The sequence below is a fragment of the Schistocerca americana genome, chromosome 7, assembly GCF_021461395.2.
Source record: "Schistocerca americana isolate TAMUIC-IGC-003095 chromosome 7, iqSchAmer2.1, whole genome shotgun sequence".
In the NCBI taxonomy this organism is placed as follows: domain Eukaryota; kingdom Metazoa; phylum Arthropoda; class Insecta; order Orthoptera; family Acrididae; genus Schistocerca; species Schistocerca americana.
This window is the reverse complement of record NC_060125.1, coordinates 604,940,444-604,957,024: the sequence shown is the minus strand read 5'-3', so window position 1 is coordinate 604,957,024 and position 16,581 is coordinate 604,940,444. Positions and strand designations below refer to the sequence as shown.

At 41.1% G+C, this 16,581-nt stretch overlaps 1 protein-coding gene across 1 annotated transcript in view; it reads right to left on the bottom strand.

The window, feature by feature from the left end:
* Nucleotides 1-16,581, bottom strand: part of LOC124621998 (synaptic vesicle glycoprotein 2B) — a 394,356-nt gene that overhangs the window by 24,308 nt on the left and 353,467 nt on the right. Inside the window, exons 7-8 of the mRNA XM_047147545.1 lie at nucleotides 14,065-14,186; nucleotides 1,592-1,830 (exon numbers count right to left, since the gene is read on the bottom strand). Of these exons, the coding sequence (XP_047003501.1) occupies nucleotides 1,592-1,830; nucleotides 14,065-14,186 (361 nt within the window). The remainder of the gene's footprint in view (nucleotides 1-1,591; nucleotides 1,831-14,064; nucleotides 14,187-16,581) is intronic.

The following is a 16,581-nucleotide window of genomic DNA, read 5'->3' as shown; positions in this document are numbered from 1 at the left end:
ATCTGCTATTCAACACTTCAACTATTTGGCAAGTAGTGATCAATCATTTTATACAAATAATTATATTTTATCCTGATTAATTTCATCTAGTTGTGGTTTCCGAGAGCAGTAATTATTATATATAGAAGTTAAAGGGCACTTTTATGTCCAGTTTCTCGAATTCAATATTCATTGAGATACCTTCTATAATAACTTCACCAATATCAGTTATTTAGGCACTAATTTCTTGACTGTTACTATTTGTAAAAAATTAATCTATCCTTGTTTCACCCATGGATTTAGCTTACTATAGAAATTCTTACTCTTGTGTCAGTTCTCACATATTTCGAATCTACAACATAGCTGTGCCTGTGTTGTTCAGAAGTACACAGCAATGTTGCTTCGGACATGTGAACAGGCACTGCAATATCAAATTTAACTACCAACACCATGCAAGTGACTTTCAATTAAAATGTCTCTCCTGTACAGGATTATACTTAATGAATGTAAGAGTGAAAGTTGTAGACACATGGTTGATAACATATGGAAGTTTTGGTCTGGCCATGAGTCGTACTTGGACAACCTAATGGTAAGATGACTGCTTGTGACAAGTGGGAAATCTGGGTTCGAGTCCCAGTCCGGCACACATTTTCAGTGTTGTCATTCCATTACACAGCTAATGGTTTTCCATATTCGTAACTGCAAATACATTTTATGCATTCTGAGTCTGGTACTTGGCCAACTGTCTGTAGGAAGTCCATACCATGCACCTACTACTGGAATGGTCAGTATGCTGGGTCTGTATTTTGGTGCTGCGAGCACAGGCTAGGAGCAATGAGTTGAGTGGGTCTTAGCAGTGGCACACAGGGGAGAGCTTATGTAGGAGAGACAGCTGTCTTGGAAGCCACTAATTGACGCCAATGGATGGTGGGGCTCAAAGCTGTTTGCCACTGCGACGAGTTTTATGTGGAAGGGTACAAGAGTGGACAGTATGGATTGTAGCAGTGGTTTAAGAAATGTGGCAAACATTGTGTTCAGCAGCAGTGAATTATAATATTCCATCTAACTTTAATCTGTCTTGTCTTGTTAAGCAATGGACTAAGTTGAGCTATGTTATGAGAAATGCTGTGAATCTGTTCAAATCGGTTAATTTTGACCTCAAATTTGAATTGCAGAGGCATGTTAAGATCCGTCCTTGTTTTAAAATATTTTGGAATCTTAATAATTCTACCTTTTAATAACATTGCTTGAATTTTTCTTAAAATGTTGAAAATGATAATTGGTGTTGGTTGGCCAAGCTGTAGTGTTTTTAAGGATATTGTATCCAAAATAAGTTTGGCTTTAGTAAAGAATTCTTTATACACGGTTAGTGTGAAAAAAACAATTTAAGGTACTGTGATGTTCTTGGAAAATAAATATTTAATATAAGTGCAACCTATGTGTGAATTGGCCCAGCCCCCAGTTGTATTGGTATATTGTTTCAAGGGTGGGTTATTTTTGTGCATGGGTACAATTCTACACAGTTCAATACCATAATCAAAGAGTAACACAAGCTGTGCTGCTGAAAAATCTTTGACATTGACAATTTTGGCCTTAAAAAAAAAATTCCCACCTGGTAAGTATCAGCTGGTTTCCCTGTGTTGATCTGGTAGATGCGCTGGAAAATGTTGAGTGCTTTATCTTTCTTGCCTCTCATTATGAGAAACTTGGGGCTCTCTGGCAGAAAGACAAGCAATACAGCAACAATGAAACTTGGTAGTGCACACATGAGGAGAAAGATGCGCCACGAGTTGTATGTAAATGAGGTTGAGTAATAACCTATTCCGGATGGTATAATGAGCCAGGCGAGACCTGTAACGAAAATAAGGTGTTGTTTATAAAATTGGAAGTTGGTTACACTTCTTACATATTGCTGATAAATACTACAACTCAATAGAAATTACATCAACAACATAATGAACATATTCACTTTTTTGTCTTAAGATATTTAATTGCTTGAATAATCTTGCTCCTTATTCATTTGTTGTAGCTGCATGTGATATAGCTGTCTCTTAACAGCAGCTTTTAAAGTTCTGCATACTTCTAGTACCAATGATATTTCAGTTTAACTTGCCGGCTATTGACAGGAAGTAGTTATTAAATCTTTTGAATAACTACAGCAGATCACTAACAGAAATTACGTAATACATTGAGTACCCACCTTTTGCCCTGATACTTCTTTCAGGACTAACTCTTTAGTTTTAATTTTATTCTGGAAGCTTCCTATTCATTTGGCGCAATGCACTAGATTTGTCTGTTAATTCTTCACTACTTTGCAGTCTTGCCTGTAGTGAAATTCTGTAACTTGGCTGGTACTATGCTTTGTGTTACAATCCAGATCTCATTTGCCAGTAGTTGTTATTCTAATGCTATTAATTATTTAGACTGATTGCCTGTTTGTCTTCTAGTTTTGTTTGCTGTATTTAAATATATTTACTTATTTATTAACACTGTCAGGAAAAGAGTTTGCTACTCACCATAAAGATGACCCATTGAATTGCAGACAAGCAAAACAAAAATAATGTTACACGTTATAGCTTTTGGCGAAAGCCTTCTTCAGCAAAGAGCTGCTGGTGGTAGTGGTCATGTGTGCATGACGTACACTTGCTTGCATGAATGAGCATGTGTTTTCTTTGCTGAAGAAGGCTTTGGCTGAAAGCCATAATGTGTAACATTATTTTTGTTGTGCCCGTCTGTGACTCAATAGGTCATCTTTATGGTGAGTAGCAATCTATCCTAATATTGCTGACATTCCTACCTGAAGTTACCACTGTTTTATGTATTTAGTTATTTGCCTCCAGCATGTGACAAAACAGGTATGAGCTTAACGTATAACATTATAATATAATTCTTACATTCTTGCATTCATACACTGTAGATTCAAAATACACATGTTCTTAAGTTATGCAGGTACATTTAATAAAAAAGAATCCAAGTAGCACAACACTTTAGATTTTTTTTCAAGTAGTGTGTATTGTAGACTTCTTTGCAAGTGTGGGCTTTCAGACTGGCTTTAAATGACTGCATTGAAAGTGGATCCACATATCTAAATCTTTCATTTTTAACTGGCATATGACTGTCTTGATTCTTTTGATGTTAATATCTGAGAGGCCACCAGTAATTTTACTTACTGTGTGATCCAGTAAGACTCTTTCTCCCAGAGAATAAAAAAAAGTTAATAGGGAAATTCTGACTCAAAATTAACATGATGTCTTTATAAAGGACTATTCATAGAGTAGTGTCAAAGCCTGGAGACAATTTTGAACTAGAATATCCAGAAAGTATTACAGTTAAAAGCATTTCCCATGATAATTCACATACCCCATCCAGAAAGGATTACAGTTAAAAGAATTTCTCTTGATAATTCACATACTCCTGCACAGCCTCAAAATATACACTCCTGGAAATGGAAAAAAGAACACATTGACACCGGTGTGTCAGACCCACCATACTTGCTCCGGACACTGCGAGAGGGCTGTACAAGCAATGATCACACGCACGGCACAGCGGACACACCAGGAACCGCGGTGTTGGCCGTCAAATGGCACTAGCTGCGCAGCATTTGTGCACCGCCGCCGTCAGTGTCAGCCAGTTTGCCGTGGCATACGGAGCTCCATCGCAGTCTTTAACACTGGTAGCATGCCGCGACAGCATGGACGTGAACCGTATGTGCAGTTGACGGACTTTGAGCGAGGGCATATAGTGGGCATGCACGAGGCCGGGCGCACGTACCGCTGAATTGCTCAACACGTGGGGCGTGAGGTCTCCACAGTACATCGATGTTGTCGCCAGTGGTCGGCGGAAGGTGCACGTGCCCGTCGACCTGGGACCGGACCGCAGCGACGCACGGATGCACGCCAAGACCGTAGGATCCTACGCAGTGCCGTAGGGGACCGCACCGCCACTTCCCAGCAAATTAGGGACACTGTTGCTCCTGGAGTATCGGCGAGGACCATTCGCAACCGTCTCCATGAAGCTGGGCTACGGTCCCGCACACCGTTAGGCCGTCTTCCGCTCACGCCCCAACATCGTGCAGCCCGCCTCCAGTGGTGTCGCGACAGGCGTGAATGGAGGGACGAATGGAGACGTGTCGTCTTCAGCGATGAGAGTCGCTTCTGCCTTGGTGCCAATGATGGTCATATGCGTGTTTGGCGCCGTGCAGGTGAGCGCCACAATCAGGACTGCATACGACCGAGGCACACAGGGCCAACACCCGGCATCATGGTGTGGGGAGCGATCTCCTACACTGGCCGTACACCACTGGTGATCGTCGAGGGGACACTGAATAGTGCACGGTACATCCAAACCGTCATCGAACCCATCGTTCTACCATTCCTAGACCGGCAAGGGAACTTGCTGTTCCAACAGGACAATGCACGTCCGCATGTATCCCGTGCCACCCAACGTGCTCTAGAAGGTGTAAGTCAGCTACCCTGGCCAGCAAGATCTCCGGATCTGTCCCCCATTGAGCATGTTTGGGACTGGATGAAGCGTCGTCTCACGCGGTCTGCACGTCCAGCACGAACGCTGGTCCAACTGAGGCGCCAGATGGAAATGGCATGGCAAGCCGTTCCACAGGACTACATCCAGCATCTCTACGATCGTCTCCATGGGAGAATAGCAGCCTGCATTGCTGCGAAAGGTGGATATACACTGTACTAGTGCCGACATTGTGCATGCTCTGTTGCCTGTGTCTATGTGCCTGTGGTTCTGTCAGTGTGATCATGTGATGTATCTGACCCCAGGAATGTGTCAATAAAGTTTCCCCTTCCTGGGACAATGAATTCGCGGTGTTCTTATTTCAATTTCCAGGAGTGTATGTTCTGCATAATGGAAAGTCCTTATTGTTGTTCTGTATAATGTTCTGGCATGTCAACACTTCTGAAGGAAACAATAAATGAGGGTTGGAACTTACATAGTGGCAACTATTTATTCACAACTGATACAAAAGAGTTACACGTTTGCACCTGTTATTGTCCTTCAAGAAAGATATAATATTCCTTCTCAATATAAATAATGTTCTAAGACACAAATTATGTCAAGAGTCAAGATCTACCAGCTATCCATCTAGCTCATCTACAATTCCACTCATATTTTGATAAAACAAACTCAGCAAGCCTTCTGATCTGCATTTCCTATTTACTGAATTAATTTCTACCAGTAAGACAATCTTCCTCAAGCAGTGATGCCTCTTAACTGATTTCATCCTAAAAAAAGATCCTGTTCTCTTACACATTATCTCTGTAACTGGGTTGAGGGAGAGTCCAGATCTACCCACTTCACTATCACTTACAAGATTATCATAGTACTCTTTCCCAGTCTTTGGATACTCTGTACTGGCACCATTAAAAAGGCAAACCTTAGCAGTCAACACACTTTCAGGTCCTATATTAGCTTTCTGTACAGCACTGTGAAGATGTGGCTGATGGTAATACCCAGTGGCGTAGGGTGAGGAGAGACTTTGAGACTTAGTCTCCCCTGTATTCATGCTTAAAAAATATGCAGTAGTAATTCATAACAAAAATATAAACAACTTTCTACTAAGAGCACTAAATGTGCGAAGACATCAGTTTTGTAGCGCGTGCCGCTGCACCCTGAGTGTTGGTGTATCTGCTTGCTTGAGACTCGACTGCTCTCAGTCTCCGCCTCCCTTCCCTTACCTGGCTGTGTGCGCCTGCGCGCTCTAGTGGCATTCTCGGCTCCCTTCCACTTCCCCTTCCATGAAGGCCGGTGTGCTGCACTTGCTAGCAGGTATCGAGACTAGCTCCTGCCGCTTCTATGCTGGCTTTTAACATGGAAGTGAACAGTTGTGCGGTTTGTGTTCATAGTCATTCTTGTGTGATTTTAGTGCATATTTTCATTGTGTCACCAAGATGAGCGAGCTAGCAACTGAACAACTTATAGAATTTTTATTTAAAACGCCTTTTTCTACATTAACGTGCAAAAAAAGTGCAAATTGAAGGACAAACGACCTACTCCTACACTCAGTGTAGTTTTAAGTGAAGCCAAACAAAAATGCACTTTTCAGACAGCCTGGTACGAAAGGTATGCTTGGCTGACTGTGAATGCAGTTAATAACAGATTATATTGTTATATACATCCTCTGTTTGGTGGTGAAAATGAATGATGCAATGAGGGCATTTGTACAATAAAGATCTTTGACAGGAAAGCACAAAAACATCAGATATCAAAATGTCACCTGCAGAAGAAAGAACCATTTCAGTTATTGGGCAAAAGTAGAATTGAGCACGCCCTTTCTGAAGCCGCTCGTCTGACAGCAATAAAATACAACAAATAAGTTGCATCCATCAAGAGAGTATTGGTTCGTCTTATTTAGGCAATTGTATTTCTTTGTAAACAAGAACTAGCCTTTTGCGTCCATCGAGAAGATGAATCCTCAAGCAACAAAGGTAACTATCTGGAATTGTTGGATTTACTAGCTCAAGGAGAGCAGTTAATCCAAGACCATCTGTCATCATCTTCAACCTTTAAAGGAACTTCTCCAGATATACTGAATGATGTAATAGAAATGATAACTTTGGCAGTTAATGAGAAATAAAAATCTGAAATTCAGCACTGCAATTTCATTTTGATTCAGGCTGATGAAACTTTAGACATGTCATGCAAGAGTCAAATGAGTATAATATTCAGGTACTGTATTGCAGACAAAATTGAGGAAAGATTCACTGGATTTTATGATGTTTCTGGAGATAAAACTGTTGAAGGTTTGTCAAACATTATTCATGCAGTATTGAAAGAATGGAATGTGGTTGGAAAAAGGGTTAGTCAAACATATGATGGCGCTTCAGTAATGGCGGGCAGAGAAAGAGGACTACAACAATTTGTGAAGCAGTTCTGTCTCTATGAGCTGTTTATTCATTGTTACGCACACCAACTGAATTTGGTACTGTTACATGCCTCGTAGAGGGAGACCAAGAGATCAATACACTAAGCAGATTCAGATGGATGTAGGTTGCAGTAAGTACTGGGAGATGAAGAAGCTTGCACAGGATAGAGTAGCATGGAGAGCTGCATCAAACCCGTCTCAGGACTGATGACCACAACAACAACAACATGCCTCCAAAATCATGCGACAAGTATGCATGTTTGTAAGTGATCTTACTGCATTCCATTCGTTTTTCAGCAAATCATCAAAAAGAAATGTATTGCTAACTGAGAAAGGATTTAAACTGCCAGACGCGAGCAACACTCACTGGAACTTTCATTCCAGGGCAGTTTCAAGAACATCTAGTCATTTCTCAGGGCTATATAGTGGTTTTAATTGTATATTTGATGATACAGACTCTCAGTGGGACCCAGAATCTTTGAGGTGTGCTGTGGGAATGAAACGACGGATGGATGATCCTACGTTTGTCTATTTGCTTTGCTTCTACCGAGGGTGCTTGGTTTATGTTGATCATCTCTTTAATGTTCTTCAGTCAAAATCTGTCAATATAACTGCTCGCCATGATGAAATAAGAACTGTTTTGAGAAACTTACGACAATTAAGATCGGAAACATTAGTTGACGAATGCATTAAATGCAGCTGAATTGCTCAACACGTGGGGCGTGAGGTCTCCACAGTACATCGATGTTGTCGCCAGTGGTCGGCGGAAGGTGCACGTGCCCGTCGACCTGGGACCGGACCGCAGCGACGCACGGATGCACGCCAAGACCGTAGGATCCTATGCAGTGCCGTAGGGGACCGCACCGCCACTTCCCAGCAAATTAGGGACACTGTTGCTCCTGGAGTATCGGCGAGGACCATTTGCAACCGTCTCCATGAAGCTGGGCTACGGTCCCGCACACCGTTAGGCCGTTTTCCGCTCACGCCCCAACATCGTGCAGCCCGCCTCCAGTGGTGTCGCGACAGGCGTGAATGGAGGGACGAATGGAGACGTGTCGTCTTCAGCGATGAGAGTCGCTTCTGCCTTGGTGCCAATGATGGTCGTATGCGTGTTTGGCGCCGTGCAGGTGAGCGCCACAATCAGGACTGCATACGACCGAGGCACACAGGGCCAACACCCGGCATCATGGTGTGGGGAGCGATCTCCTACACTGGCCGTACACCACTGGTGATCGTCGAGGGGACACTGAATAGTGCACGGTACATCCAAACCGTCATCGAACCCATCGTTCTACCATTCCTAGACCGGCAAGGGAACTTGCTGTTCCAACAGGACAATGCACGTCCGCATGTATCCCGTGCCACCCAACGTGCTCTAGAAGGTGTAAGTCAGCTACCCTGGCCAGCAAGATCTCCGGATCTGTCCCCCATTGAGCATGTTTGGGACTGGATGAAGCGTCGTCTCACGCGGTCTGCACGTCCAGCACGAACGCTGGTCCAACTGAGGCGCCAGATGGAAATGGCATGGCAAGCCGTTCCACAGGACTACATCCAGCATCTCTACGATCGTCTCCATGGGAGAATAGCAGCCTGCATTGCTGCGAAAGGTGGATATACACTGTACTAGTGCCGACATTGTGCATGCTCTGTTGCCTGTGTCTATGTGCCTGTGGTTCTGTCAGTGTGATCATGTGATGTATCTGACCCCAGGAATGTGTCAATAAAGTTTCCCCTTCCTGGGACAATGAATTCGCGGTGTTCTTATTTCAATTTCCAGGAGTGTATGTTCTGCATAATGGAAAGTCCTTATTGTTGTTCTGTATAATGTTCTGGCATGTCAACACTTCTGAAGGAAACAATAAATGAGGGTTGGAACTTACATAGTGGCAACTATTTATTCACAACTGATACAAAAGAGTTACACGTTTGCACCTGTTATTGTCCTTCAAGAAAGATATAATATTCCTTCTCAATATAAATAATGTTCTAAGACACAAATTATGTCAAGAGTCAAGATCTACCAGCTATCCATCTAGCTCATCTACAATTCCACTCATATTTTGATAAAACAAACTCAGCAAGCCTTCTGATCTGCATTTCCTATTTACTGAATTAATTTCTACCAGTAAGACAATCTTCCTCAAGCAGTGATGCCTCTTAACTGATTTCATCCTAAAAAAAGATCCTGTTCTCTTACACATTATCTCTGTAACTGGGTTGAGGGAGAGTCCAGATCTACCCACTTCACTATCACTTACAAGATTATCATAGTACTCTTTCCCAGTCTTTGGATACTCTGTACTGGCACCATTAAAAAGGCAAACCTTAGCAGTCAACACACTTTCAGGTCCTATATTAGCTTTCTGTACAGCACTGTGAAGATGTGGCTGATGGTAATACCCAGTGGCGTAGGGTGAGGAGAGACTTTGAGACTTAGTCTCCCCTGTATTCATGCTTAAAAAATATGCAGTAGTAATTCATAACAAAAATATAAACAACTTTCTACTAAGAGCACTAAATGTGCGAAGACATCAGTTTTGTAGCGCGTGCCGCTGCACCCTGAGTGTTGGTGTATCTGCTTGCTTGAGACTCGACTGCTCTCAGTCTCCGCCTCCCTTCCCTTACCTGGCTGTGTGCGCCTGCGCGCTCTAGTGGCATTCTCGGCTCCCTTCCACTTCCCCTTCCATGAAGGCCGGTGTGCTGCACTTGCTAGCAGGTATCGAGACTAGCCCCTGCCGCTTCTATGCTGGCTTTTAACATGGAAGTGAACAGTTGTGCGGTTTGTGTTCATAGTCATTCTTGTGTGATTTTAGTGCATATTTTCATTGTGTCACCAAGATGAGCGAGCTAGCAACTGAACAACTTATAGAATTTTTATTTAAAACGCCTTTTTCTACATTAACGTGCAAAAAAAGTGCAAATTGAAGGACAAACGACCTACTCCTACACTCAGTGTAGTTTTAAGTGAAGCCAAACAAAAATGCACTTTTCAGACAGCCTGGTACGAAAGGTATGCTTGGCTGACTGTGAATGCAGTTAATAACAGATTATATTGTTATATACATCCTCTGTTTGGTGGTGAAAATGAATGATGCAATGAGGGCATTTGTACAATAAAGATCTTTGACAGGAAAGCACAAAAACATCAGATATCAAAATGTCACCTGCAGAAGAAAGAACCATTTCAGTTATTGGGCAAAAGTAGAATTGAGCACGCCCTTTCTGAAGCCGCTCGTCTGACAGCAATAAAATACAACAAATAAGTTGCATCCATCAAGAGAGTATTGGTTCGTCTTATTTAGGCAATTGTATTTCTTTGTAAACAAGAACTAGCCTTTTGCGTCCATCGAGAAGATGAATCCTCAAGCAACAAAGGTAACTATCTGGAATTGTTGGATTTACTAGCTCAAGGAGAGCAGTTAATCCAAGACCATCTGTCATCATCTTCAACCTTTAAAGGAACTTCTCCAGATATACTGAATGATGTAATAGAAATGATAACTTTGGCAGTTAATGAGAAATAAAAATCTGAAATTCAGCACTGCAATTTCATTTCGATTCAGGCTGATGAAACTTTAGACATGTCATGCAAGAGTCAAATGAGTATAATATTCAGGTACTGTATTGCAGACAAAATTGAGGAAAGATTCACTGGATTTTATGATGTTTCTGGAGATAAAACTGTTGAAGGTTTGTCAAACATTATTCATGCAGTATTGAAAGAATGGAATGTGGTTGGAAAAAGGGTTAGTCAAACATATGATGGCGCTTCAGTAATGGCGGGCAGAGAAAGAGGACTACAACAATTTGTGAAGCAGTTCTGTCTCTATGAGCTGTTTATTCATTGTTACGCACACCAACTGAATTTGGTACTGTTACATGCCTCGTAGAGGGAGACCAAGAGATCAATACACTAAGCAGATTCAGATGGATGTAGGTTGCAGTAAGTACTGGGAGATGAAGAAGCTTGCACAGGATAGAGTAGCATGGAGAGCTGCATCAAACCAGTCTCAGGACTGATGACCACAACAACGACAACATGCCTCCAAAATCATGCGACAAGTATGCATGTTTGTAAGTGATCTTACTGCATTCCATTCGTTTTTCAGCAAATCATCAAAAAGAAATGTATTGCTAACTGAGAAAGGATTTAAACTGCCAGACGCGAGCAACACTCACTGGAACTTTCATTCCAGGGCAGTTTCAAGAACATCTAGTCATTTCTCAGGGCTATATAGTGGTTTTAATTGTATATTTGATGATACAGACTCTCAGTGGGACCCAGAATCTTTGAGGTGTGCTGTGGGAATGAAACGACGGATGGATGATCCTACGTTTGTCTATTTGCTTTGCTTCTACCGAGGGTGCTTGGTTTATGTTGATCATCTCTTTAATGTTCTTCAGTCAAAATCTGTCAATATAACTGCTCGCCATGATGAAATAAGAACTGTTTTGAGAAACTTACGACAATTAAGATCGGAAACATTAGTTGACGAATGCATTAAATGCAGCTTGTGTTTGAATGGCAACTTATCATTCTGTGACAGTCAAAAGACATCTCTCAGGGCACTAACTTATGAGACACTGGATTTGCAAATTGTTCAGATGGAACGAAGGTTGCCCCAAATTCAGTTTGTTGAACTTTTGAGCAAAAAGTGTTTCCTGAACTATCAAAAAGAATTCCCAAAGTTGAAACTGCTTCAATTATTGGAACAGTATTCTTCTTTCAAACAATAACAACTTGAAAATGAATTGTGTAACATAAACACTGATGAGAAAAAACACTTACCTCCAAGAATCCTCTTAAAGTACATTGTCAACAATGATTTAGACTCCATTTATGAAGAAACTTCGAAGTTCCTGCATTTGGTTTTGACCCTACCCGCAACTGCAGCAAGCAGTGAACAAAGCATGAGTGCTCTTAAACGAGTGAAGAATTATTCATTACGCCGTGAGAAGTGGAAATGCACTTCCAGTGAAGAATTATTTAAGGAATTCAATGTCCAACATCCGGCTGTCGTTTTTGAGCACATTAGCCATAGAAAAGACACTACCTGGAGAGCTATCCAGTGATCAGATCTTTGTAGACCGAGTTATAGACTTATTGGTGGAAAGAAAAGACAGGTGCATTGCACTCGTGTACAAGAAAATATAAGTGCTTCTTCTCTTGCTGCTGGGGTTCTATAAATTTGTCATCATTTCTTGAACAAGTTATTATTATTATTATTATTATTATTATTAGTGGCGGTGATAGTGGTAGTGGTAGTAGTAGTAGTAGTAGTAGTAGTAGTAGGTGTTGTTTTATTTGATGCATTTTGTTTCATTTGTTTAAATTATTGTTTCTTGTACTATTTTGTCTCCGTATAATAATTGCAGAGTCTCCCCAACCTTTACAACCATGCTACGCCACTGGTAATACCAGTATGACCATAAAGAGCGAATGTTAGTGGTGTCTATCAGCAACAACCCTGACCCAGTTATTGCCTACGTCCTAAGCCCTGTCCCAATCAAGACAGATGCCAGCCCTGCCCACTTTCAGTGACTGATCTTTGTTAGCAGAGTCCTTCCACAATGTCTCTTAAGTCTTCTGTCAACTTTCTGAGATCTGCAAGCTGATTAAAACCGTTGATGGATAACACCTACTGCAACTGTGGGCTTGCACCAACCCATAATGCTATCTACAAGGCATGTCCAGAAAGTAAGTGTGCTAAATTTTTGTATTTCCTTAGAAAAAGTGTATTGAAAAAATTACAGAATATTATTGATAAACTTGTTGACAGTTTTTCCAAAGAATTGCCATGCCATTCAATGCATGTGGTGAGCGGTGGCATAAGCTTCCTTATGCCCTCAAAGAGCTCTCTTGCCAGCTCCCACCTCCAAGTCAGAACCTCTTTCTGTACCTGCTCGTTGGTTGAAAATTTAATTCCACTCAAGCATGCCTTTGAGGAGTTGAAAAGATGATAATCTGAAGGCGTCAACCTAATTAAACCAAGAGCATATTTTTGGCTAAGCCAATGCGAGAACTGGCGTTGTCATGTAATAAGCGCACTCCTCTAGTCAGAATTCATCTCTTTTTGTTTTGAATGCTCCTTTGAAATTTTTTGGGTCTCAAAATATTGTTGTGCATTGATGGTCTTCCCCTGAGGCAGAAATCTGACGAAAATTATGCCTTCTTGGTTCCAAAACAATGAGCCCATGATTTTTTTTCTGAAATTGTAGTTTTGTATTTTTCGTCAGACACGGAATTGGTGTGATGCCATTGAGGTAACTGTTTTTTGTCTCAGGCATTTCATCTTAAGTCACAGCAGAACTCATAAAATCTTCACTTTCCAATTCAAGTCATTCATGAAACTTGCAAGTGCTACTGACCTGATTTTTCTTTAGCTGCTCTGTCAACTGTTTTCGGACCTATCTTGTGCACAGTTTCCAGTATTTAAGTGTTTTTTGTGAGTGTCTCACGTAAGAGAATTCTGGAGAGTCATGGAAATATTGCAGAAATTTCATCCACTTTCAACTAGTGGCCTTCATGAACAATTTCCTCGAGTTTTTGCACCAATTCTTCAGTCAAAATGAAGGTCTTCTAATCCTCCGTTCATGGTGAACTTTTGTTCTGCCTCCACTAAACTCTCTACACCACTTGACAACACTCCTTCTATTCATAACACAATTGCTGTAAACTGATTTGATGCATGAAGACATTTCTTTAGGTGTTAGGAAGCAGATTACAGTACATGGCTTGCACTTGGCACGATTTGTTACTGACTTTTTTCACAAAACTGGAGACTACAATGTGAGTTTACATACTACTGTGTTCCTGCAATGTTTGCTCTAGTCAGTACTGCCAACCCTCAGAAAATAAAAAAAAAAAACCAAAGCCTGTCACAGCCACAGTACACTTACTTTCTGAGCATGTCTCATAACTACAGAAGGATGCTCTTCTTAATGTTTACTGTATATTTGTAGGCTTTGCAGTTTCGGTCGGATCTAGTAAAATTTTTCTATCATGTTATGAAATGATGAACAAATATTTCAGGATATGCTATGTGTGTTGGTGCCTCACTCCTTTCAAATGTAATACACAGAATATGTTTCCAATACTGACTTCCTATTGGAGAAAATTTTCAGAAGGATTATCTTCAAATATAAAGATTTGTTTAGAATTATATGGTGTCCAGAAACAACAACATTTTTATACTCACATGCAACGAACAAGTTTCCCAGTGTCCAGAAAGCTGCCATGAAGCTAAGCATAGAACCTCTTTTAGCCTTGGGCTGAAATTCTGCAAAGTAAGACCAAATGACAGGTCCACTTCCGCCCAGTCTGCAAGAAAACAGATCACACAATAATGATGAGATAACAAGGAAACAGCAAACTATGGTCTATAGCACATGTCACTGATGTTTATATAAAATGATAGCTTTACAAGAAGCTGAAGTAATTAGTGTAAGATCGCTGCCCCCCCCCCCCCCCCCCATACACACACACAGATGAACCCTATTAAAATCCTAGTAATAAAGTACTGCAGCATTCACAGCAAAGCCCCAGAGTTTGAAACACTCCTAAAAAGCAATGGACCTCATATAATACTGATCACAGAAAACTGGCTAAAACCCAAAACCGATAGCAGTGAGACTTTTGGGGTTAATCTACTTGTACGCTGAAAGGATAGGTCAGGTTAGTCAGAAATGGAGTTGATGTATTTATTGCAGTAGACAAGAGATACCAGATTGTCTGGGCAAGACTCAGTATTGAGGGTACGTCCTTGTATTGACTACCAGACTGACCTGATGTAATCAAAAATCTTGAAGAAAACCTTAGCTTGCTAGTGTGTATGTTCCCCAATCATAATAGCATCATTTGAACAGACTTTGATTGTCCAGCTGTTGACTGGGATAATTGCACCTCTTTATGTGGTAGATATGATGAAATATTCCACAAAATAATACTAAATGCTTTCTCTGAAACTACTTAGACCAGCTAGTTAGGAAACACAGCTCCCACATTCCTAACCAGCAAACCTGCTGCCTAACTCAAAGCCACTAGCTGCCCACCCCAACTCCTCTTCCCACCTCCCATCTCTCTGTCTCTCTACCCATCCCACTCAGCACAACCCCACATCACTCTACTGCACCTGCCGAAATGTAATCCTGGCACAGTGTGTCCAGCTGGCACAATGTAGGGTCACAAGAAAGGTGTGTGTGTGTGTGTGTGTGTGTGTGTGTAGGTGTGCGCGCGCGTGTGTGCATGCTCTCTTTGATTTCTAAATTATCTAAATAAAGTCTGTTCATATGTGAAGGCTGTCAGCAGCACCAAAGATGGTGTCCAGACACTCATGAATGATACAAGTACTGAAACTGAGATAGAAAATCAAAAGGAGAAATGCTGAACTTTGCAATCAAATTTCCTTTACAAAGGAAAAACCAGGATTACTTGATCAGTTCAATTCTTGGACCATTGCAAAGATAAATGATAGAGACATTAGTTACAATGGCATTTAGAAACAACTAAATCACTAAAAGAGGTAAGGTTCCAGAGCCTGATGGAACCCCTGTCAGAATCTATATAGAATTTGGAGATGAGTTAGCCTCTCTTTTAACAACAATATACTTCAGATCCCTCAAAAAGAAAACTGTACCCTGTGGTTGGAAGAAAGCACAGATCACACCTTTCTACAAGAAGGTATTAGGCGTGATCTACTACTGCATTGCCCAATGTAAGTGCCACTCATTTGTTGAAGATTAGAACAATTCTGAGCTCAAACTTAATGAGGTATTTTAAGTAAAATGGTCTCCTTTGTACCAACCAGCAAGGATGTGAACACAACGTTCATGAGAAACCCAACTCATGGTTTCCTTGCAATGACATCCTGAAAACCATGGGTCAAGGCAGTCAGATAGATGCAATATTTTTGAATTTCTTAAAGCATTTGACTCATTATCACACCAACACTTACTACCAAAGTACAATCAATTGTAGTATTGCACAAAATGTGTCACTGGATTGAGGAATTCTTGGTAGGTAGGGTTATTCTTGGATGCAGGGTCATTGACAGATATAAAAGTAACATCAGGCATGGCTTAGGGATTTGAGTGTAGAGATCCTCGCTGTTCATACTGTATATTTATGACCTGACAGCCAATATTAATAGTACCTCACATCATTTGTAGATCACACAGTTTTCTAAAATGAAGTAACATCTGAAAAGGATACATAAATATTCAATCAGATGTTGATAAGATTTTAAAGTGGTTCAAAGATTGGCAATTTGGTTTTCAACATTCAGAAACAGAAAATTGTGCACTTCACAAAACTGAAAATCATAGTACCCTACAACTATAATATTAATGAGTAACAATTGGAATCAGATAACTCATACAAACACCCAGGTGTAACAGTTTGTGGGGACATGAGATGGAATGATCATATACGCTCACTCAAACAAAGTAGGTGGATGACTTTGGTTTACTGGTAGGACACTGTGAAAATTCAATCAGTCAACAAAATACTCATGTCACCAATCTTAGAACACCGCTCAAGTGTGTGGGATCCATACCAAACAGGACCACATTGGGATATTGAATACATACAAAGAGGGCAGCATGAGTGGGCACAGGCTTAGTCATCTCTGGTCAACTAAAACATACAGTAAAAGAAGTGGCAACCTTAACCCATTACAAGAGCTGAATATAAAAGATGGCACAAAATTCTGTAACTT